Below are 24472 nucleotides of genomic sequence, written 5' to 3'. Positions count from 1 at the left end.
TTTTCGCGAAATTTTGTTCGAATGAAAGGTATGGTTGTTTCCTTAGCACTCGCACAATACGCGAATTCTTTAAGCTTTTGGATGAGAAACGTCCATTTGATCGAATATGCAAAGGATACAAATGAATTTAGAGAACGCAACAAGAATCGTTTCTGACGCCGTCCTTTCCTAACTCATAGCTTGTACGTTGCGATACGATAGTTCGTAACTCGATGCAATTAAAAACGATGATGGCAAATAGAGTCGCGTCATGCATCGTTCTAACTGGCATTTTTGTCTAATTTCGCTGTTATTGTATCTTCATTTTGTTCGTTTGTACATGCAGCCATGAACGAACTTTTCGATTATGTATACGCTCAGACCGATACGCAGACCGAACAAGTCGCACGCGCGCTACGGAAGAAAATTCAAAATCGACCGAGTCCGTATGTGCAACAAGAGATGATATTGCAAAAACTTATTCCTTTTAACGAAACGTATTAGTATGTTGAAATTTCGCGTGTTTACATCAACGCTTCCTCTCTTTTGCTAACTTGCCGAGTTGATCGTTCGCATAGATTTTAGCCACGAGCCTTAGACAAGGTTACGAATACGAATAGGAATACGCGCGCACGGTTAAGTCAAAAAAATGCGGTCGTTCGTTATCGTTCGCTGGTGCATCTTTCCGTTCGTTGATATAAGTACCGTAAACTTATGAAATTTGCATAAAATTAGTTATGGCACGATAAATACGTTGATACGCGATTCACGTATGTCGAAGAGAATGCATCGAGGAAAAAAGCTCATTCTCGTTTTTCGAATAAATTCTGATCCCGCGTCTCAGGATCTATCTTTATTTCTATGTTTGGTTTTCTTTTTGTCATCGAAATTAAATTTGATGGTTGATAAAATGGAAGAGAGGAAGGGAGGGAGAAGAGAAAAGGAGGAGGGAGAGAAAGAGAGAGAGGGAGAGAGAGAGAGAGAGAGAGAGAATGCGTGCGTGTGTGCGTGCAATGATCGAAAACAGCACAAGAGCGAATGAAATACTTATTCGTGTTATCAGGTAGCGAGTTTTGGATTACCTCGAACGAATTAGTAAATTTACCTCGCTCGAACTATTTTAATCGCATCTGTAGTTCACTGAACTAACGTCGACTCGCTAGCAATCGTTGCGATACCTCAGTTTTTTACCCTCTAAAAGTAACGAAGAAGGTAAACTTACTAAATACGTTTTTACGTACCAATAATTATGGCATACGTATGTACCATATTGTTACTTCTTGTAACGTACACGCTTCTCGGACATATTTTTTCTCATACGAAGCTCATGAATATCGTTTTATAAGTGATATCTCTTAAAACTAACTTTTATATGATTCATGCGGAATGTTCAAAATATAAATAAGATGCATTATTTTTTTCTGTGATATTATATACGAATACAACTCTCCACATATCGTCCCCTCCAACATTTTCGATCATTAAAAAAAAAAAAAAAAAAAAAAAAAAAGAAAGGTTATCGAGCATCGGAGGACGCAATTAAACAACAACACGTTGTTCCTCTCTATTTTGTTCGTTTCATTTTTCCGTATCTCTTTTACTTTTCTTTCTTCTTCCTTCTCGAACTTTTCTAAACGTAGTGCGAGTTTACTGTTTTAACGATGATTTTTGTTTGTTCTTATGAAATACGCTAGGAAACACCCTGCATAAAGTAGGAAACGGAGAAAACCGAGATCCTTGCCACTCGCATTCGCAGAAATTTAAATTCTTTTATACAGGTACGCATTTGCTCGACGCGATTTTGCGTTTTGCGTTTCGTTAACTATGTACATATATGCTAACAAGTCAACTTTCCACGTAATTCACATTGACTCTGCTTACAGGGGAGTCGACCTATTTGTGACTTTGAAACTGTAGACCGATCCGATGGAGACCGATCAGAACTAAACTCTACTCTCAAAAAACGGTCCACTTCACTGCGACTCATCGTTTGCTCACGAACGAATTGATCAGTCGATACCAACGAGTTCTGCCTGTGCCTGCCAGTTCATCGCTATACATATATATTCGTATTCTTCTTAATAGCTGGTAGAATTTCAAAAAAATTGCGTTTATTTCTTTTTCTCGTTCTCTCTCTCTCTCTCTCTCTCTTTTTCTGTCTAATCACTTTTACCGTGTGTAAGATAGTTCTCTTCGCTTACACGGCATTTTTGGGAAAAGAAAAAAAATGTGATCATTTCCAGCGAATCGCTGTATGGAAGACTGCGTGAAAAAAAGACGCATTTCTTAACTCAGACGATTAACACCTTCTAATTTATACTTTCGACGACCGATCGTACCGTTGATCGATTTTAATTTGTAGATACTCGTTTCTCGTATATTTTATATCGACGACAATATGTAATTAGCTAGAAAGAAATATATTTTATACTCGCGTTGACCGCAAGGTTCGTCGTTCGATATTTTTACGCATATTGACGGTCATTGTTTTAAGGCAATGAATTTGTCACCTTCTTCTTTTCGTGATTTTATTCAAACGATAATTTTGGTTTCGCAAGCTTTTCTTTCTCTCAGACGTTCAATGAACCGAATCGGTAAGCACATCCAGTGTTCTATATTTTTTATCGTCGAGATAATTCCATTCTTTAATTTATTGTACTCGCCGAGCATAGTAATCGTACGTAGATTTAGAAGTTATACGAATTATTATGAAACGAACGTTTTGTAAACTTTTGGCGATGCGTCAGCGATGAAAATCAAAGGATGTTATTCCATGAAATCTGTAATTTAAAAGCGTCGTAAATCGATTGTCGTTAAGCATGATTGGTTCCTCTTCGTTACGTTTAAAGTTCATGGAAAGTTTCAGATGCGAGAAAATGCGAACCATTTATCGAATACGTATTCTATACTACCGGAAGCTTTACTGGGGCCAAGAAGTATGTTCGTAAGTTTCCGTGGATCGTATAAAAGTTGTAAATGTAGTTAACTATATAGTAAGTTGTATTTATAGAAATTTCAATATTCTCAAGACACAAAGTACAAAGTAATATGACCGGATCTCAAACGTTTCGAAATAATCGCGTTTGCTTTTTAAGAATGCGTATACTTAAGATGCTAAGATTTGTATAATCGTTCTTAAGCAATTAGACGAAAATTTAGAAGCTCTCGGCTAATTGTGCCGGTGAATGATTGATATATTGTTAAGCGACCCACACGCGTAAGTAGACATAAAGCATTGATATTCTCGGTGACCATCGATTCGACACTGAACTTTATTTCAAACATGTTGTATATTGGTTTGCGTTACAAAATATTCCAAATAGGACACGAATGAATAAAGGTATTTACACGTAATACGGTGTACATTGTTAGAAACATCGTGATATTCGATTCTAAATCATAAGTCAGGATGTGAGAGAAATGCCCGATAATTTCGATATCATTCGCGCGTTAACTAATTCGTTGCGTGATTATATTTACATGTAATTGAAGAGAATTGGAATATTCGGTAGCGCGACGATGTATTTGAACTACGCTATAACACAATATGTAAGACAAATTATCGTACAATACAAAGGTACAAGTTTTCTTCACGTGATACCGAATCTTTTAACGGAAGAGATGTGGTGATCTGGTTGCCAACGTTCTGGCAACGTGTGGTGTATTTGATCATTACAATATGTAAAGAAAGGATCTGAAACGATCATCGATGGCGGACCGTTTTACCTTCCTCTACCACGTCCTCGAGTGAAACCGCCTCTACCTCGACCGGCGACTTTTCCCTTTGGCGGTGGAGACTTTGGTCTGAGAGCTTCGATACGTTCTGTACAACCAGTGGTGATTTGACCGTTGGCAAAGTAACTAGTATAGAGGTCTGCGTTAAAATTCGTGTTGGTTAGCTCAGGGCCTACAGTAAGCCAGCCTGGTCGAATAGTACTGTCTCGACCGAACAAATGCAGTCTATGTAAAGTGCGAAAAATATTGTTGATTAGCTGAGTGAGTTGAACGCCCTGATATGTATGTACATGCTTTCCTCGCTTACCGTCGTCTGCCGAGACAGAAGTGTTCGATTATATGAAAAATCTCGACAGGCTTTTCTATAGAACCATATTCGGGCTCCTCCGAAATGATCAAATCAATATCGACGTTTGCATGAATGAAATCTCCATCCGTGGATCGTCTGACGGTCCCCTTGATACCCATTAGGCAGTGTTCTTTGGTTCTCTGAAGTACGGCCTTGCTATCTAGGTTTTTACTGTGCCCCGGGTTATTAATGTTGGTGCGAATCCAGCATATGTCTTCGCATCGTCTAAAGCCCCATTTTCGAAGACAGAAACGTCCCATATCTAGTCCATCGCTACTGCCGCACCACAGAAACACGAAGCTCCGATTGGCCGCCACTTCGCCGATATCCAATTCCATTATCTACGAATATAGATTGTTTTTAATAAAGGCGTTACGAGTAGAGAAGAGGTACGTTGTATAATCTCTACTCACCTGATCCCAATTCCAAAGTTGCACGTTTGTAGCGCCGCAGGTGCGTTGGTACTCTTCCAAAGGGGGTTCGATCAAAATTACATCGAACTTGCAATTCAGTTCCTTCAAATTGTACGTAAGCAGGTCGGTTTTTAGGTACATGGGAGGTGTTGCAGTTTCTGCGATTAAATCATCTTTCAACTTGATCAGCTCCCGCAGTTTCGGGTATTCCTCGAATCTGTCCGCCAGACCCACGTCCCTAATGAAATTTTGAGGTCGCTGACCCGTATCAATGAAATGTTGACAGTAGTCATTATGCGGATTCGACGATTGTGTTCCCTTAAAAAATAAATCTGTAGTCGAAAGTGGAAACAGATAGTTGCTTGGTTGTGAATACAAACTCGCCTACCTTTAAAAATGTTGACGAGTCTTTGTAAACGATTTCGTCGGTCGGACCTGTCTCACTTTTTAAATCTTTCACTCCGTTCTCCGATTTCTCTGATACCGATTTCAATTTCTTCTTCTGCGTATCGTCGACATCCGTTCCAAGAATTTGCCGCAACTCGTCTACGCTCGAAACACCTAACTACATAGAAGAAACGAATTCATACCATTCACAAACTCTTACTTGCGATCATAACCTCAACGTCATGAAATCACGTTTGAGTAGTCCTCACCGTCTGAGCGAGCAACTTCTTGCGTTTTTGCGAACGTTCGCGTAGCGTCTGAAGCATTTTCTGCTAAATCCTTTGGAACTGGCCGCAAAATAATATCTATCGTACATTTCCGTTTATACTTATTCTGTTCATTTCCTTGGTTCGAAAGGGAGAACAAGCAGAACAACTACAAATGTAATTTGTTACTTTCCTTTTATCTTATAATTCAGTGATCGAATTTAAGAGAAAGTTGGCGAAATTTAACGTATGTACAGTCAATGATAATCCGCTGCTTCCTAACCCAACACTCCAAAAGATCTGAAAACAAAACGTACACGCACGCCATCTTGTAGCCAAACGAATTTTCATTTTTCTTCGTGTATCGCGCTAAGACAGCGCGTAAACGACGAACGACCTCTCGTGGAAAACCGTGCAACAAACGACATGTCTGCTTTGCGTCCGAGCAGCGTTCGAAGTTGCTATCACGCACGAAGAAAATGACGTTTTTACTTTTTCAAAAAAAATATGGTTGCAAACATATAACGCCAAGCGAATCGAAAAGGCTTTCTCTAGGCTCGTTCTTGCGTTATACTCTTCTCGATGCGAAAGCGATCGCTATCGATTTTAGCATAATCTCTAAACATATTAATAGTATAAATCGTTTCGACGAGCAATGTAGTCTTAAAAAACCAAAAAGATCTCGCTCTAAGTAATAGGTGCATTTTATATGTTTTTCGATGGGCTATTAGAAGAACCACCTGGAAAGGGAAGGAGGATTAGAAGGTGGAGTGATCGAAAGCGAAAGTTGAGCGAGAATAGTGAAAGAAGAGTGTGTCACGAAAGCGCAGCTCAGTGAAATAAAATAACCAAGATAAGAGTGGCGGTGGACGCGGTGACGGGAATGGGCACGAGTACGAAGGAACGATTGTAGAACGTTTTATGATCGACACAGTCTCCCTTAGTCTGCTTTGAAATCGACACGCGATCGGAGTCCTCAGGAGGAGCGCCAACGCAAAGCGGTGACAATCGGTCACCAACAGAATCGCAGTACGGTCGTTTTCTTGTAAAATGTAAGATTTTCAACAGGTGACGAAAATAGACGTTTCAAAGCATGACCAGGATTGGTAGACCAAGGCTAGTTGAGATTCGATTTTCCTTGGAGGACGCGGAGGACAGCTAGTGGACCGCGCAATTAGCCATAACTCACCCTCGATGAATAATCGAGACGAAGACCATATGAAATCGTAGACAATTTATGTTTATGGTAAGCGTTTGTTTAATTTGACGTAATGGGGCGGTGCGAGCGGATCCTTTGTTCAGAAACTTCTATGTTTACGGATTAAAAATGAATAAAAGCAAATTAATTTCTCATTCTAAACACTTATTTTGATTGATTTAGTACTACTAGCGTTAACTCATATTGGCCAAGTAAGAGGTTAAGCAAAGGAAGAAGATCGATCACGCAATTTTGAGATATACAACTGACAAAACGTTGCTATATGCGAGGATGAAAGTAATTTGCGTAAAACAGGAAAAAAGAACAGAATCTATACATAACCTAACTGCGTTGCTCATTGAGCAGGCTCGATTAATCGGGTAGATAGAAATGCTGAAAAATTTCGGCGACGTTCTAGTTCTAGAGTAAATTTGAATAGGCGATGAATCGGCACTGGTCGGTAGCGATCGGTATTAACCGGTGAGAGACGAAACCCTCGTTGACACAGTCCATCACGACGGTGTCAAGGTAACGGTCGTAGGAAGCACGTAGCGAAAGACTGTGCCGTCGTCGCGTCGCTTCCTCGTTGTTCACCTCGTCGTTGCTATCGTCTTTCCGTCGTCTTCGTGTTCACTATCGTCAAACGTTCCGTATTGTCTCGACTGACCAAGGTTCGCTTGAATTTTCATCGTGATACGACGCAAAAAGTGCGCCGGTTAATCAAGGTTCGTATGTTGGAACAGTCGATCCATTTGGATAGTCAGTAAACGAGTCTTTATTTGTTTAAATGGCTAGGTTCGGTAAATGTTCGAATTACGATCTGTGATCGGCCCCACCATTCTATCGCGATTCTTTCGAGTTTGATCAAGTATAACGATTTTAATTATTAGATGGATTTACATTCCGCTCATCTCGTGACCGTGTAAAATTAGTAGAATTACGTTGAGGTTACGCGAAGGACAGGAGGCGAGACTCAAAGGAAGCAAATATCTATCGAGGTTGAAGCAAAATGTCAAATGGAGAAAGGACGAGAAAGAATTTGGGACGCGATAGGGGGTGAATGGATGGATGGCGGCAAATTTGATCAAGGGCGTCCCGATCGGAAATTCGACGGTATCAGCAGGTATAGTTTCGGTATCGGGTGGATTAAGTTTAGGGTATCGTCCGGCGATCGAATGCATTGTTTTCGTCAGGGTAATCGACGAGGCATGAGTCACGTAGGTACACGCGACATGTCGCGCGTTGGCGAAAACAATTTTTTGCAGACATTCGTTGGCACAGGTGTGTTGGAGCGAGAAGAGAACACCAACGAGAGAAAGGTAGATGACAGAGGTAGTCTCGCGAACCGCGTCGGCGGAGGGGGGAGAGGGATAAGAAAAACCACGCGTCGAGTGAATCGTCAGCCGGGCAATTACCGGTTCCGATTGGTTGGTTTGTCGAGCCTCTTCCACGAAATTCAGCTCGAATTCCAAGAAATCGGCCGGTGGCGCTACGCTCACCGGAATCCCTTAAGCTATTTACGCGAACGGTGTGGGCAATAAGCGTCCTATAGTCGTTGGTCCTGGACGGTGGTGGTAGCGTACAACCCACGCATACGGAGCGAAACTCGGAAGAAAGAAAAGGAAGACGACGCGCCGATTCGAACGGGGTTAGAGATATAGAAACAAACGATCAAGGAGAAAGTGAAATGGCGGGAAAATATAGAAAGAGAAAATAAGGGGACTGGCATGGCGTATAGCGCGATCGAGATCATTGCGCTGCTCAATTTCGTGCGCGTCATTGACGCGACACGCTCGTCGAATTCACGATCGATATCATCGCGTTTCCTCGCAGAAATGGGCCGATACCGCATCGCCATTATTCTCAGATTTCCCGAAATTTCGCGTTTTCGCTGCCCTCGTTTCGGATGCCTTTATCCTTGACTCGTGCGTTGTGTCGTCCGCAGTTGAGTGAATATGTAAATCGTTCCGTTTTGTATTTGTTTCTACAGGAAGGATTGATCGAGTTGGAACGGTGAAGAGTGGTTATCGAAGAATCTGGACAAGATGAGACCCGACGAGGTGATACAAAACGAGAGAAAAGCGACGGAGACGATGTCCGAGACGTCGGAGGGCACAATGACGACCAGCGTCTCTGGTAAATCGGGCTTCGAAAGTCGCCAAGAATTGTTCGACATTGCGGCTGTACTTGGCATTGGCAATCCAGACGACCTGCTGCAAGAAAGATTTCGCGTTGATCGCCGAAAGTTGGAACAGATGCTTCTAGGTGAGTGGTCAGAGTCATTCGATTTCTGACCTTTTTTCTTTTTCTCTCTCTCTTTTTCCTGCTTATTCGATATGCGAGTTTACGATTCTCGAAAGCTACATATCGCGCGATTTAAATAGATTATCTGTTTGTAAACGGAATTAGAGAGACTGTCAAATGGTAATTGGTCACGATTAGAAATACCAGGATCGTAACGTTTATTTTGATTGAGACGCTCTACATACATATGTAGATATTTACGCCTGTGCCGAAATCGAGCGAATCACGTAAATATCAGCGATAAGTTTATCCGTTTGGCTGACGAACCAAATCAAATCGGTGTCAAAGTCGGAATTGACGTCCGAGCTGTGCTCGCTGATTTCGCCCTTAATTAATATCTTCAAACATTTCATTGTCTTTTTACGTACGATCCATCCTCGAAGATGGAATGTATCGAAAAAGAAAAAGAACAAACGGACGAGAGTTCGTTGTACCCTGACCGTACATTTTTCTTTGTTTACAGGTGATAATGACGCACCCAAGCTAGCGGACACGTTTTTTCATAACGTAAGTTGCGTTACGTCCTTCATGTCGATATCTCGATCGGTCGATCCGGTAATCAAACTCGTTTTCCGCGCGCTATATTATCTTCCCCAATTTTCTCTGGAACTTACGCAGTGTACTTTTTGTCTTCTTTGAGTATTGTTCGTCATCGAGTTGAACAGAACACTCTACCGATCACCGGTCACCGATAAAAGATTTTTCGTTCATGCGACATCGGCAACCTATGACCTATGTCGTACGAAGAATGTGTAAAAATATATACATGCAACGCGTAACACGTATCGTATTTCTGGCAATGTAATCGTGTAAGACTAACGACACCTATATTTCATTGTCGATTTTAATTTAAAATACATAATACAATTTGCGTGGACGGAAGGTCAGCCTTAAATTTGTTGTCATCGTCATTGTTGCGGACTCGGACTACGCCTTCCGTGCGTCACGCTGTGACTCGTTGCTCGAAATATTCGATGGCATCGACAACTAGTCGCTCCGTCGCTGCTCCCATTTTTGACATTAACTCTGTGTTAACTTCAGATTAAACCTATCGTGCAACGTTTGAATCATCGCATTGTTTTCGTTCGCGATCTTACTCGATTTTTGAGGATTTTTATCGGAACGCGTATTTATTCGAGTCTCTTCTCGAGAAAAACGAATGTAGGGTACGCAAGACGGGTAAGAGCCGTGGAAAGAACGATGGCGCAAAACGTCACGGATTTCGCGAACAGCGCTCGTAGCACAGAGTGTTGCGACCTCGCGATTATACGAAACCGAACGGAGCTATTTCTGTACAATTTTCTTTGATGCTGTTGCTGGAGCGGCAGATAATTGTTGTCCAATCGAGTCACCGTTCGGTGTTTTGGCTTCGAGTCGAAAGTTTTCTCTTTTCTACTCGCCGATCTTTCGAATTCGATCTTTTGCGGACCATTAACGTTTGCGTTCTACGTGGAGTCAAGCTTGCATCTGGAAGGCGTATCCGAGAACGAAAGACATATGACATGTTCCTCTCTCCTCGGTAAAAGCGATGGTCGTGAGATAATAGATGATACGCTTGTCGCGTAGAGCGTAGTGCACCTGCGAATAGTTGGAACAACGATAAACGCGTGTTGTGTAGGACGCATAGACGAGCGCAGGGAACGCAAAACGTTTGCCGTCGTGTTCGAAGGCAACGTTCGCGCTTATCCTTATCGTTGACACGTTGCGTAAAAGGGGCCCTGGAAATACACCGCCCGATTATTTATAGACCGGCATTACTCGACTCGCCGCTACACACTCAATCTCGCTCCTCCGAAGCTCTACGTCAAAACATTTTTTCGTGTTGGTGCTGTCGGGTTTGCTGAATTATCTGTTCTCGTCTCTTTTCGTTTTCAAATCTCCCTATGAATCTAAAACGGTTTTACCTCTGTCGATCGGGTTGCCATTCAAACTTTTACGATGGTGCCTGCTCGCAAAATGTATCTGATGCGCTTCCAGGTAACCCTGCTCGGAGGAGATTCACGCGTTCCATCGAACGACCGACCGTGAAACTTTCCGGCCGTGTTACTTCCACGTATGTATTTCTCATGTCTAGTCTCGCTTAGTTTCGTTTCACTCACACTAGCTTACACTGGTTCATTCGAATCTGATTGCGTGTTCACGTTTGCATTCGCTTTTGCACATCGTTAGATTTTATCGATTGTTGTCGGCACAGATGCGCGTCTGTGATCTATTAATAGGATTTCGCGTGTAACGCAATCAATGAACCGAACATCAAAGAAGTCGAGAACAGGTCTCCAGGTAGTAGCCGCCCGAAAACGGAGTCAAAGTTTCGTAGGTGAATCGTACGGATGAATCGTGCAGAAAACTACCTGTTCTTGTATTCGGCTCTTTAAATCGTCGCGGGAGAGAGAGAGAGAGAGAGAGAGAAGAAAGGAGAAGGCAATGGAAACAGGCGGAAACGGCTGAGATGTTCTGGTGCATGGTTGGAGTATAGTCGCGATCGGGTCGCGTTACTTCGTTTCTGTTCTGTCGTTTCTCCGCCGAGGCAATAGTGGAGGGAGTACGGAACTCCGGAGGAACGGAGACAGCTAGAGTCGCGACGACGACGAGTGGGAGGCGGTTCACCGAGCCGTCCCGTTACATTATATGCTGTTAGTCAGTCAGTCGTGCCAGTGATCCGGACGCGGTAAAAGCGAGAGACGACGTGGCCGTTCCGAACATCGTTCTTCCAACCAGACAGCCGGTCACGTTGAAAAGCGCAGCGAGTGTCGTCGGCATCGTTTTCGTCATTTTCCCGGTTGCGGTTTCGTTCGCGAACTGCCTCAACTAAAATTCCAAGTTCGATTTGTGCACAAACTTAGCTACCGCGTTACCGATAACGCGATCGGATCGGGTGTACTAATCGCATGTGAAAAGTGTACGTGAACGTTGGCTCGATTAACCGGCAGCCGATCCAGAGAACGAGCCGAGCCCCCGATCGAATCTGCATCGAATTTCAAGATCGGCGACGATTCCGACGAAAAAAGAAACTCGTGGAAGGATTTTGGTGAAATTTTAGGAGGAAAAGATCGAAATAAAAATCATCGATGGTCGATGGTTGTTGATGTGTCGGCTCATCAATCGCGCGTATCGGGTAGCCGCGATGAAGTGAACGGATAACGCGGCGCGGCGCGGCGTGGCGCGGCGGGACGTTTCGCGGCTCTCGACAGTCGTGGCAGTGAAAGTACGTCACCCGGAGCTGTCTCCGCTCATTCGAGATTCTTTCTACTCCGCTCTCGATCCGAACGGGTTTTCTCGTCGCCGAAGAGATCGCACAACGATCATGCTCCTGGTGTAACATTTCCAACAACCATACGAACAGTGACTGTGATACAAGTGCCGGAACCGTAGCTCTTCTTTCCTCCGAGTTCGTTCCGTCTCTTTCTTTTTCTCTGCTGCTGATTCACCGACGACGATTCATCGACTAACCAAATTGAACTACGAAGTAATCAGGATCGATACCGATCGAGATACCATCACCACCCGACAACGATGACCGTGGTAATTTTCGATACCGGACCGTATTTACAATTTTCTTCGACGACTTCGCGATCCTCTGATAGTTCGTATGTGTGCGTGCGTGACGGCGAGCACGAACGCTCGAAACAGTTGATTGCGATTAAATGCAATTTTTTGATGTATTACAGATTATGGAGGAAACAAACACCTTCGTTACGTGGCCGTCTCGTCTAAAGATCGGAGCAAAGTCGAAGAAAGGTAAGTGCGCGCCTGCGCGACTTCGCACGTACTTCGAAGCACGTCCGCCGATCGGAATTGCATTTAGACGATCGAAAACTTAGATCGAAGTTATCGACACGCGTCGCAAATGGCAAATATTTTGCTAGAAACGAGCCGATAGAAAATATCGGAGTGCGGTGCGAGAGCTAAACACCCGGAAACGATACGTGAGCTAACGACGCTATGCGGTGCGACGTGACACAACCTAAGTAAGTAGGTTCGACGACACTGTCGACCTTGAAGGGTCGGCGGATCCACCGATCGTTTCCTGATTTGCTTCGGCTTCTCCTTCTCTTCGGTTCGATCGTGTCTACTGTTTATCATTTACCGACCGAACCTTGTTACATATACACGGCATGCGATTACGCGAGTAGTTGCGTTGCCTTGGCTCGACAGCTGACGCTGGCTGTTATCGTGTATTTTCTTACGTCTATTTGCAGCTCGTGTATGCGAATTCTCGCGTTGCACGTTCTTCCACAGCGCCACATGTTCGCCGTGTTTTCGCGTTCTGATCAAACGGGAGCTCGTAGTCTACGACTTGCGAGCACCGACGATCTTGTTCCGCCTAGCGGACAGTCGTGCTTCTATTTACAACCTAGGAGCTAGAAACTAAGAATTTGTGGAGCTCGTTGCCGGCTCTACCGATGACGGCTTCGATTCGTCGCGATTACGCGACTCGTTCCTGAACGTAGCCTCGATAATTAGAGCGCACCCATTAATCGAAAGTGATTACGAAACGACTCGTGTGCTTGCTCTGGCGCAGCAGTGCATGTCGGCGAAGTAAAACGCGTTTCCCGGTGCGTGTCGGACGCGTCGAAATCGCTAGACGAAATTCGTCCGATGAACGGAAACGTTTTGCGGTTCGATCGTTTGTTCGTTTGCCAGTAGCCTTCCCTCGCGTACCTCTCGCCATGGAAACTTTTCGGTGATTCATCCCTCCCTCGTGACTTGAACAGCTGTTTACCGTCCCTTCTCCTCCGAAACTGCTCTGCCACCGAAGGAACCTATTGTGCATGATAAATCGCGTAATCCGGTATAAATAGTTTTACCTCCTACCGATTTTCTACCTCCACTACGACGAACTTTGCCGCCCCTGGGCCACGTTTCTTTCATTGCCAGAACGTAAACCAACGATCGTCACTTTTTCAGAGCTTCGAACGTTGCTGTGTAACGACGTCATTCTTTCCCAGAGAACTGGGAAATCAGTTTTTCTAATTCAGTCGAGTATCGTACACGTGTACGTACATTGGTTTACAACGCGGAGGTAGTGACACTCAATGATGGAGCTACATATTCTACTTTCGAGTCTTTAAAAGGTCGAGTGCGAGGTCAATTGTATCCGTATCCGTATTCGTATTCATGCTTGTATCCGTATCCGCATCCGCATCCGCATTCGTATTCACATTCGTATTTCCTACAGCCAAATGTGAAATAATGTAAGGATTTCTTCGCCGTGAATTTTTCCATTGATAAGCATACTTACGTATACATGTCGCGGTTGTTCACGAGAGAAGTTTATCGTAAAGTCTCGTCCAGATTAATCAACTTGTCCTTTCAACTTTCTATCCTTGTTGTTATAAGTAGAATGTGAATGTTTATGCATTTATGCATGCATCTTTATTCATTTAAAGATGTAAAAACGTAAATAATACATAAAAGTATATATATATATATATATATATAATATCCAAGGTTGAACTTTCGTAACAATATTTAGTTTGCGATTCTTTAATTGAATTCGTCATATTTAAAATATAAAAAACTTTGCATAAACATCCACGATCCACCTATTAGAAAAATCATCATATCACTTGAATTCTCGAGTAACTCGATTAATATGACTAACCAATCGAGATATCAATGACGGCAACGTGGAACGTCGACGAATATTTTTATACGAAATAAAAGTCTTTTATTTTTTCTCGAGCTTCGATCCATTTTCAGCGACAATCGCACGTATCGTTGATCGATAATATCGTGAATAACAAGTGGTTGTGTATCCGAGCCGCGAGAATTGGCGAATTCGCGTTTGAGTCTCGCTGTGATGTAGCGAATGAAGCCTAATTTAATTTCGGTCAGCCTGTTAACCGGAAATAGTTAAAGTCGGAGAAAGAGTTGACAAAATAGAAAGGTTGCGAAAGTGGACTCGCGATACGCGCGATGAGATTTATCGTCGATTGCATAAAAGCGATACGTTGGTCGTCGAGATAACTCGATTACCACGAAATGTTTGGTCGTTCACCTAACGTGCCGAACGACTTTAAATCCCGATCCTTTTCCTTTTTCTTTCGAAAGAGCGTTCTCCTTGAGCGAAGCAGGTAGAGTAGAAGTAGAGGTTTACGCACAGACAAAAACTAGCGTGCGATTTATCGGTGTTAGGTTACGTAACCCGCGAAGGACTATATCAGCGAAAATGGTAACCGTTGCTTGTATCTCGATAATCGATCGCTTGTTCGGTTTCTTCTCGCGAAACGAGCGAATCGACGACCGCGATCTAGCGTCCAGCGTTATCTTTGCCTTTGCTGTGCAGCTAGGAGACCACGCGCGGCGGAGATTCGCGAAGGTCGCCCGCGCGGTCGTTCGCGATCTATTTCTGGGTCACCGTTTCGATTCGGCCCGAGTTTTCTCCTCTTAGCAACCGGCTTGGTCCTCGCCATCCTCTCTGTATCCTCGCTATTTTTATGCGAATTCACCGGCGAGTATCGATTTTTTTGGAAAGCTCCGTTTGCACGGAATCCAGCCTCTGCAACCGGACGAAGTGCAACAAGGAAACAAACGAATTACGCCTCTTGGGAAACGATCCCTTCCACGAGACCAATTACGAAATACTCCTTACGCCTCGGTCGCGTTTGCTCTTTGCGCTTCGCTCTCTTTACTCGTGCATTCGTCTCTGTCTGCATTCAGAGAGAAAGAGAGAGGAATTCGATCGAACTAAACTGTCGGTTCGATTCGATCATCGGTGAACGATTGTTGCGTTCAAAGTACGTATTTCTGAACGTCGTGTCTGTGTCATAGTCTTCGAATTCGATGTGTTCCGTACCCAGGAAGAAAAGCATATTCGAAGAAGCGGCGCTCAGAGAATATTAAAAGCCTCTTGGTAATCGGTGACTCGGTGCCAGTTCGGTGCTGCTGTAGAGCTCAGCCGGTTCTGGTGGCTCGGTCGATGCGCAAGAGCTGCTCACCGATCGCGATCCCTCGTAACCCGCAACTCCAAGGGGGGACATATTGTCGCATTGTTATATAGTAATTCGTTTCTTTTACAGATCCGCATATAAAGGTCGCGGGTCGACCCGATGACGTACGAGCCGCAAAGGAGAAAATAATGGAAATTCTGGACACGAGGGTAAGCAGCATTTTTCCACTGTTTTCGTCGTAGTCGTTTCGTTTCGTTGGTTTGGTGAACCATTCGCGCACGATTCGGTCGGCGAGGCGTATCATCGAGCGAACAACGGAAAAGAGAGATAAAAGCGTGCGATCTCGCGACTGGTGTCACGGGCGATTTGCTGCTGTTTACCGATACATTACGTCACTCGCGAGCTGCGAGATTAGCGGTGACCTCGCCGATCGAAATTCGACTTTCAGCGGCATAGAACCGATCGAATCCGCGTGCCGTACAAACATTTCTTCACTCTTATCACAGATAATCCATCGAATGATAAAAAGCTCGCGCGTTGTGCGTAGCAAGACCTCTATAACGACACGGCGCGATGTAACGTAACTCGATGCAACGGCTCGGTGTATTCGATCATACTGGACGACGGAAACGTTCGACGTTGCGCGCGAGCAACGATCTCCTTCGTTTTCCTTTCAACGCCCTTTCTCAAAAAAGTCGAATTAACGCGAGGTCGCTGCACCATTCCGTCTGCATGAAACTGTCGTATAGTCGAGGCAGCCAGTTTCATTTTTCCATTTCGCATCGTGAAACTTTCGCCGACTTGTATCAACATCTTTGGCAGTCTGACTGTTTTTCTCGTTGGTCGCAAGGTACTACGGAATCATTAGAAAGAAAGGGATGTAACCGCAACGCATAGGAAGAAGGTATTCTATTTATACAGGCAGACGGAGCCCCGCGAATTCCTCGTCGAGAAAGCGAGACGTCATGCGAACCAGTCTCGCTCGCGTTAACCGACCGGCCGAATCGGCCGCCTTGTATTTCCTTGCCACGTACCGTTATCTCCAACTCCAACGTAACACAGTCCTCCACCGGCCGTGCAAACTGCTCTTTCCTTCTCGCTCACCGTCTCCCACTCATTTTCTGCCTCCCGCTTCGATACACACTGCCTCATCCACTCTCTGCGCCACATCTCACCACATGATATAGTAATGTGCCGTATCGTACCGCACCGCATCGACTTTGCTCGATTCCGATCGTTTCGAATCGCTTCCAACGAAACGAAGAGTAGACGTACTTACAAACCTGTTGCTCTGACGATCGAACGCCGTGAATGTCGCATGATTTCATAAGTAACAACCTCGTCGTGGCTGTTCCTCGTTGGAACGTGAGATACGCAGCGAAATCACGCGAATTTAGCACGATCGAGGCAAATAGGAGGCAAGTAGCAATTTTCCAGAATGCGTAGGGAGCGTTCACCTTTACGCTAGTCGTAACCTGAACGAATTCGAATCGCGTAGCCTTTTACATAATGTTTGATAGACGGTCGGACGATCGGGATCGCGTGCATATTGCGTCGAGTACAAAATTCAACACATCGCGTTGCGTGAAGAGTTTAACGGCTTCCTAACGTCGTGGGCGATGCGTAATTTTCCATTAGTCTCTAGGTTGCTCGATGCCGCTGTTTATCGAAATTTATCTTTCTCGTCGCGCTATCCGCAGTTTCGGCCGACTTCGTCGTTGAACCGTGCTCGCGCTTCGCTCCGATACACGCCGCGTCGATCGATCTCGCGATCTTCGCACGCAACGTTGGCGTTAAACGCCTGCTACGCCAGTAACGGGAACCTCGAAAACATCGACGATGATCTTTCGTTTCGATTGCAGCAAAGTAACAGAGTAACTATGAAGTTGGACGTTAGTTACACGGACCATTCGCACATCATTGGAAAGGGTGGACTAACGATTAAACGGGTGATGGAGGAAACTGGATGCCACATTCATTTTCCAGACAGTAATCGAAGTAATCATCAGGAGAAGAGCAACCAGGTGTCGATTGCGGGAGAAATGGAGGGAGTCGAACGTGCCCGTGCTCGTGTCAGGGTAAGTCGAGAGATTCATCTCGATCGTGTCTGACAGATCTCGATATATACCTTTTCCTCCGGCTTAATGTACCTTCGTTATACCTATCGATCCGTTTGTCTTTGCAGAATCTTACGCCTCTGATCTTCTCGTTCGAGTTACCAATCATGAGTGCGTCGCAAACAGTGCCCGATTCCACTTCGCCGTACGTAGTTAAAATTCAGGAAAAATACAACGTTCAAGTGATGTTTCGTACCAGACCAAAATTGCATGCTACTTTGGTAGTTGTCAAAGGTTGCGAATGGGAGGTATCTCAAGTGAAAGAAGCGACCGTGCTTCTAATTCACTACATGTGCCAAAACTTAGCTGTAAGTACGATCGTCCTCTCGTTCTGTTATCGCCTTTGCAAGATCCGATTTATTCGAATCTCATTCCTCATCCGAGTAGAGTCAAATACAAGTACAAATGTCGATGGAGATTTCGCCGCAACATCACAGTATCGTATTGGGAAAGCAGAGCAGTAATTTGAAGATGATCATGCAACGCACAGGCACTCAAATAATGTTCCCAGATGCCGGAGATCCGAACATTCCTAGCTTAAAGAAGAGCAACGTTACGATCACAGGTGGCATCCACAACGTTTACTTGGCTCGACAACAGCTAGTGGTAGGTCATGTTGTCCGCGTGATTCGATTTTCTTATCGCCAATCGGTGAACCGTTTATCTGTTCTGTTATATTTTTTTCCTTATATTGACTCGTCTCTTCTTCTCAACGCACTCTCTGCCTCTCTTCCTCTTCCGTACATGCAAAATACACATATATCATACCGTTAACAACATCGGTCCGATAACGTCATTTCTGTTTGTGAATCCAGTTTACGATGACGTAAAATGATATCTTGTAAAAGCAGAGGAAATTTTTCTTCAGGGTTCCCTGCCTTTGGTCCTAATGTTCGACCTTCCTGAGGACTCGATGTCTTCGGTAGATAGCGAGAACGTTTCCCAACTAATGCAGTCGTTGGACGTGTTCATAAACGTGAGGCACAAGCCGAAGCAGAGTACGCTTTCCGTGATCATCAAAGGAATCGAACGAAACGCCAGCAATATTTACGAAGCGAGGAAGCAGCTTTTAGGCCTGGACGAGCCCAGAGTGCACGCCGAGATACCGGCTACCTATCACATTCCAAACGCTGCTAATATTTTCCAAGGAAACTCTACTGGCAATGGCTCCGGTGAGTATGATCCGATTGATTTCACTGACTCGTTCAGCGATACGCTTTCTAACGATTCGTTGTCAAGTCGATGAAATGTTAATGATTAATCGATCGTGGAAATATGATTCGTAGGTCCCAATAGTTTAGTCAGCAGTCTATCGGACAATTTGTCGAGCATATTAACGGTGAACACACAGAATTCTCCATACTGCGTATCGCCTGTTCCTCATTCGCCAAATCCGATGGCCCTGTCGCCTCATTGGGGTCATTTACCACCATTACCGTCCATCTTTTCGCCACTGCCGCTTCATCACTCTTATCCATATCCACACCTTAATCACCTATTGACGACGCAGCACGTAATGCATAATAACGCGATGCCTCCTCATTCACATGGACTGCAAAATCACGCTTTTACCGGTATCGGACAACTTCATTCGAACGGGCCTGTAGGCTTCCACAATACTCACGGATTGAACGGTAATTCGTTGGAAAGCAAGGAAGGTAGCGGTGAGTTTTATCATTTTTCTTATTTTCTCACATTCGATATATATTTCTAAATGTGATTGCTTTTACGACCCGCTATGTTCTTTCCATTAAAAATATTTTCTCTTATTTGTGTTTAACCGCAGCTTATTCGTCGTTGAGCAGCGTTTCCAGTTCTCTATCTAGTCCAGCTATCAGTCCGCGTAACATATCTCCGGTCAATCCTATCGAGAGTAGTCATAATATAGGTGAGTGCTCGGCAAACGCCCCCCCCCCCCCCTTGAAATTGACAGGAGATTATCATTCTGGACTGAACTTTTTCGTTCCACAGATTTATCCAGCATGTTGTCCGATATTACGGTACCCGATCGTCGTGCGCCGGGTTGTGAGAAGAAATCGCTGGAAATGGCTGTGCAACAGAATCTCGTTCCCTTCGATTACGAGCAGAAAAAGATACTAGCGGCGAAAGTGATTCAAGGGAAACCAAGTACCAACGATTTTCGTGTTCCTACTTCCGCTTGGTCCGGCTACGGACTCAGTCAATCCATTCCTCCCATAAATACGAGCGACATAAAGAAGGTAAGCGTACCTCTTTTAACCAAAGTGTCATCATTAGGTGTCGATACAAATCGGCGAGTCGAGAACAATATTGGCAAGTTCCTTTTAGCCGCAGGAATCTACCACCTCCCATCCATCTGATTTATGGAAGGAACCAACGACGCCGGTATTCAGCAGAGAGATTGACTTTGGAATCGGATCCGGTAAAGATCGTGTTGGACAGATCGGCTTAAGTTCCAACTACATGGAGCATACGCCCACCACGCATTTGAACAAAATTACAACCCATCGGTACGACGACTTAACCAGCATGTTGGTTAGCGTTGGATTGGAAAAGTATATTCGTAAGTAAAATTATTATTCGCTGAATTTTTGGGTCTGTAACTTTTGGCTTTTGCTCGTTAATCGGCCTCGACGCTAAATATAAGCACGGAAACGTGAGATTTCCTATAAGCGTTAAATGCGTAGATCTGACGTGGATGTGGCGGCTAAAAATCGCTTATAATAATAATACAACGTCTCGTTTTAACGCTAACGTTCAATGCTTATGGTAAATCCCATCTTCGTGTTGCTTGCTCACCTGCTCGCACACATCGTTCTATACGTTGCTTATTTTCTGTTTGCTAGGCCTGTTCACATCTCACGAAGTGGACATGGCTACATTTCCATCTCTGACGGAAAAAGATCTATGCGAAATCGGGATAACCGCTTGGGGTGCAAGGCGTAAAATAATGTTATTAATCGCTGGTACGTAAACGGCTGTCTCATTGGTAGCGATTTCGTACGTCAATCAATTTTAATACTCACCCGAACATCTGTACGTTTTCAGAAATGAACAAACGTACTAGTCCATTCTGTGGTAGCGCTGCTCCTGGTGCGGAACGCAAAACGACCACGTCGTCGACCTCGTCGTCGATGGAGAAATGCAATCTGGATACCAAATGGTAGTAGGGACGAAACATGTCACGAGTCTCGCAAAATTCGTGAGAACGAATACAAAGAATTTAGACAGGACCGCGTCGTACTTAAAATTAGCCTCGCGTTCGCACGCAGACTCGATTGCGTTTCAAGATGCTCGAACGAGAATCGAAATCGAGATCGAAATCAAATCACGCGAGCCCTTTCGCCGACTCGACAGTAGGATCAAGTTATAATTAGTATGTTAATTTGCGATTCTAGGCACCGAAAGAATAGGCGGATGATTCTTTTTGTGGTCAAGGACCGTTTGCTTTTTTTTTTTATTTTTTTCCCTGCAGTCCTCGATTCACGCGGTCGAAAGGTGCCTTAGGTTAAGAAACTCGTTACTACTTTCGTTTCGTTAGCTTTTTTTTTATGTTGCTAATGGTCTTTCTATCGTGGTCGCGCGATATTCGACGAATCGATACGGTTTTCATATTATTTTGTACGGAGCGCGAAACACGATGCTCCGGGAGTCGTAGTGTCGTTCGACACGTTGTATCATATATGTTTTTGTGTAACGGTGAAGAGTTCGTAATAGGACTGAACGATAGGCGTATACAGTATCTATAAATTAACGATAACGGTTCAATTAGTATAGCAAAGTGCGGAAAAACGAGGCTTTGAAGCTCGATATGCGCGATGGGCGTAGGATATCCCGTACGTTCGGCGACCTGTCGCTTTAGGGAAGTTAAAATATTTAATCTCGACTAAGCTCGAAACTCGGCAGAAACGTAGAACCTAAGCTGGCAACCGAGACGGAAATGCGAACTCACGTAAAGATAAAGCGAAAAGAAGGGCACACGGTCATGTTTCTCTCGGTTTTCGCGAGTTTCGGATTTTCTCGCAGCAGCCGCGTTTTCGAGTTTTACAATGTAATAAAGTATTTATTATTCACTCGCGAAAGACGTCGAACGTACAAATGCGAATGATTTTTCCACGAAGCGGATCGGAGGGGGCGATTGAACGTTCGAGGGTATTTCGAGTTGTGTCTTTTTCACCGTATTACGATCGATCGTTTTACAGGAGAAACGACTTTCGCGAACTACCCTTGAAACTATAATTTGAGTCTATACTCAGCTATACCGCTAACGTGCAATGCCTGCCCAACGATTCTGCAGCTGAATTATTTTCAATAATCGGTCGTCGTATGAGTGCATCGTGATTCCTCTTCTTTTCTTCATTTTCTTTTCTGTCTCAACATCCGTGTACTTGATAAACATACGGGGAACGAGAATATTTTTGTTAAAACAAGCTGCACGTTGTGGTCCGTTTACACAATAGTCGTTTTACGAAAGTAAGATACTCGTGTTCTACATAAATTATTAATATTTTAAATCTTTTTTTTTTCTTTTTTTCTGAGTATACTCGTATATGGATGAAATGAAAGCGTTCGGCAACGAGCTCATGCTCTGCTCGCTACGATCGACAATATTTAAAAATGTAAACACCTTCAAATATCAATTTATCGCGATTTAAGTGATCGATCGATTTGTCGGTGCGACTAGCGATATAAATTATTGTTTATCGCGTGTCAAGAAAATATTCAGAATATCGTCTCGATGAAACTTATCGAGAATGTCTAACGAGTCGAACGATTTTATCGTTAATAGTTCTTGACTAAGTCTTTTGTGAAATCTTTTTAAGCATAAATTATTGTTGTTTGGTGCGGCAAAATCGCATGCTTGAAAATGATCGAAATGTTAGAAAAGGAATACATGCTATGTGTACTTTATGCGTACGAGTGTATGCGCGCGCGTATGTGTGTGATGTAACAAGACTGTACCCGATCGTCCCTGTTACTCGTGTTTGTGTCGAACATTAACCGTTTTCTTTGATAAAATTCGATTCGAATTTGATTTTCTTCGTCCGATCATTACACCGGTCGGATAACAAAAATCGTGTACCTATCCCATGCTTTCGTAGCGGAGAATTATCGTTCTTGTTTTCGCGGTAGAGATGGGACGTCGCAGAACGATTTTGTCGTAACGATCATTGTTGTTTCCGAGAAAAAGCTTGATCGATGACCGCAAGATTCCTTTTACCGCGAATCCACTCGTGTCCTTTCTATTATTTGTATTTTTACGCTGCTCGAGATACTTACACGATCGATCGATGCTCGACGACTTTTTTTTTTTTTAGAGAGATGCGTTACGCTGTTCTTCGATGTTCCTATCTAGAAAAATATAGAAGTATAGGTATATGTATATATGTATATACACATGAACACACATACGTACCGTACGTATGTGCATGTAGGTACGTGCATCAGCTGATTTTGCGGGATTTAGCAGATCAATTAGTTGCTAAAACGATTAGAATTAAAAGGAAGAAAAGAAGAAGAAAGGTAAAAAAGAAACGATGATAGGTAAGGAAGCGATAACGAAGCATTCGATACCTAGCCTTCGAACATCACGGTACAGGTCGTATCGTTCGTCTTATTTCCTGTCTTCTTCCTGACACGTTGCATATGGCAAATTTCTTGACGCATATTTCTCTTTCTCTTTCTCTCCTCCTCGATCTGTCTGATACGCAAAAGCTGAGACCCCTTTCTTGCTGACGAATTTTATTTCTTTTTTATTTGTACGCAAAGAAAGAAAGAATAACGAAACGAAATACGGATACAAGATTCGCGAAGGAGAAGAGAAATTGAGAGACGAACATACAGTAACAATCCAGCGAGATCATTCGACTGACCGAACATGCCTTTCTGGAGCATGTTTCCACGCGCAGTGTAATAATAGTATCGATATAGTACGATGCGTATTCCGAAAGACGCTTCGTTTGTAAAAACGTGAAAACCTATCATGATGGCAATTTAATCGTGCGCCGTAAAACGTTTCTCAGAATCGATGAAATACGATCCGGGTGAATCATATTTTCGGAGACTAACGAATAAAATGAAATATACCATGTTCCGCCTTGTTTCGAAACGTTAGGTGTTTTAATCTTGTCTACTTTGCTGATGCGATCTCGCCAAGTTTCTTTCGCCAAGTGAAAAGAGTGACGTGCCTAACAACATTTTTACTACGATTAACGGATTCAGTACTACAGCGGGATATGGTTGTTAATTACACCTACGTCAGGTGATACTATACTATGCTATATACGTCAGGTGATCGTACAAGGTACAGTCACGGTACGTCTTTTTAAGTCTTCGAACAATTTTTGTCAACGAATATCAATCGAATCGTTGGAACGGCTGGTGCGATCGCACGCTCGCGCAACTTACCTATTACTGTAGAGAATAAGCAAACATTCCAATCAAGATTAGAGCGCAACCGAATCGAGATATCGAAGAAATCGAGTGGACGAAAAGAATTCAAACGTGTCCATCCGAATGTTAGCAGGTAATGAATAGACGTGCCCGCCCATCGTGCAAGTAAAACTACTTAATGAATAAACCAACGACCAATCTATGTAACGCATATTGCCGCGAATATACGAAACGGAAAACATTTTAAGGCGGCATGATATTTTTATACGGTAATCCAGTTATTCCGATAAGCAAGAAGTATATCATATACCAGATCCATCATCGTTTCGTTTCGAAGGAAACACCGAATAAATCGTAACGTTGTATGAAAGCAGATAGAGAGAATTTTGTATTGGTATTTTTAATAAAAAAGAAAAAAATAAAACACAATGCATGTACAATCGTATGTACAAATAGAAA

General features: G+C 43.7%; 3 protein-coding genes across 9 annotated transcripts in view; 2 read left to right on the top strand and 1 right to left on the bottom strand.

Moving 5' to 3' along the window:
* LOC117237533 (phosphatidylinositol 3,4,5-trisphosphate 3-phosphatase and dual-specificity protein phosphatase PTEN) overlaps positions 1-2255 on the top strand; it is a 13349-nt gene extending 11094 nt beyond the window's left edge. Inside the window, exons 9-10 of the mRNA XM_033501588.1 lie at positions 1674-1757; positions 1863-2255. Coding sequence (XP_033357479.1) covers positions 1674-1757; positions 1863-1882 — 104 coding nt within the window. The 3' untranslated portion in view covers positions 1883-2255. The remainder of the gene's footprint in view (positions 1-1673; positions 1758-1862) is intronic.
* A 965-nt stretch (positions 2256-3220) lies between these two features.
* Positions 3221-5450, bottom strand: LOC117237535 (N6-adenosine-methyltransferase non-catalytic subunit). 2 transcript variants are annotated; one of them, XM_033501595.1, is made up of 6 exons: positions 5385-5438; positions 5133-5298; positions 4865-5041; positions 4477-4794; positions 4022-4404; positions 3221-3939 (listed from the first exon to the last, which is right to left on the bottom strand). In XM_033501595.1, exons 2-6 carry the CDS (start codon positions 5187-5189, stop codon positions 3702-3704), a joined length of 1173 nt encoding a protein of 390 aa, XP_033357486.1. In that variant the 5' UTR covers positions 5190-5298; positions 5385-5438; the 3' UTR covers positions 3221-3701. The 2 variants fall into 2 exon arrangements, with proteins under 2 accessions (XP_033357486.1, XP_033357485.1); XM_033501594.1 differs by having other exon boundaries at positions 5133-5450.
* A 1388-nt stretch (positions 5451-6838) lies between these two features.
* LOC117237532 (protein bicaudal C homolog 1-B) lies at positions 6839-24437 on the top strand. 6 transcript variants are annotated; one of them, XM_033501583.1, is made up of 15 exons: positions 6839-7052; positions 8318-8592; positions 9095-9138; positions 12300-12369; positions 15654-15733; positions 17387-17602; positions 17710-17949; positions 18029-18247; positions 18510-18813; positions 18928-19305; positions 19428-19529; positions 19613-19860; positions 19955-20183; positions 20467-20586; positions 20669-24437. In XM_033501583.1, exons 2-15 carry the CDS (start codon positions 8373-8375, stop codon positions 20785-20787), a joined length of 2589 nt encoding a protein of 862 aa, XP_033357474.1. In that variant the 5' UTR covers positions 6839-7052; positions 8318-8372; the 3' UTR covers positions 20788-24437. The 6 variants fall into 6 exon arrangements, with proteins under 6 accessions (XP_033357474.1, XP_033357471.1, XP_033357475.1 ...); XM_033501580.1 differs by having other exon boundaries at positions 19949-20183; XM_033501582.1 differs by lacking the exon at positions 6839-7052 and adding an exon at positions 7902-7975 and having other exon boundaries at positions 19949-20183.
* Positions 24438-24472: the final 35 nt, after the last annotated feature.

The sequence above is a fragment of the Bombus vosnesenskii genome, unplaced genomic scaffold (genome assembly GCF_011952255.1).
Source record: "Bombus vosnesenskii isolate JDL3184/JDL3185 unplaced genomic scaffold, Bvos_JDL3184-5_v1.1 scf7180000013379, whole genome shotgun sequence".
Classification (NCBI taxonomy): domain Eukaryota; kingdom Metazoa; phylum Arthropoda; class Insecta; order Hymenoptera; family Apidae; genus Bombus; species Bombus vosnesenskii.
Note: the sequence above shows the minus strand (reverse complement) of the source record. Positions and strands in the feature narration are given on the sequence as shown.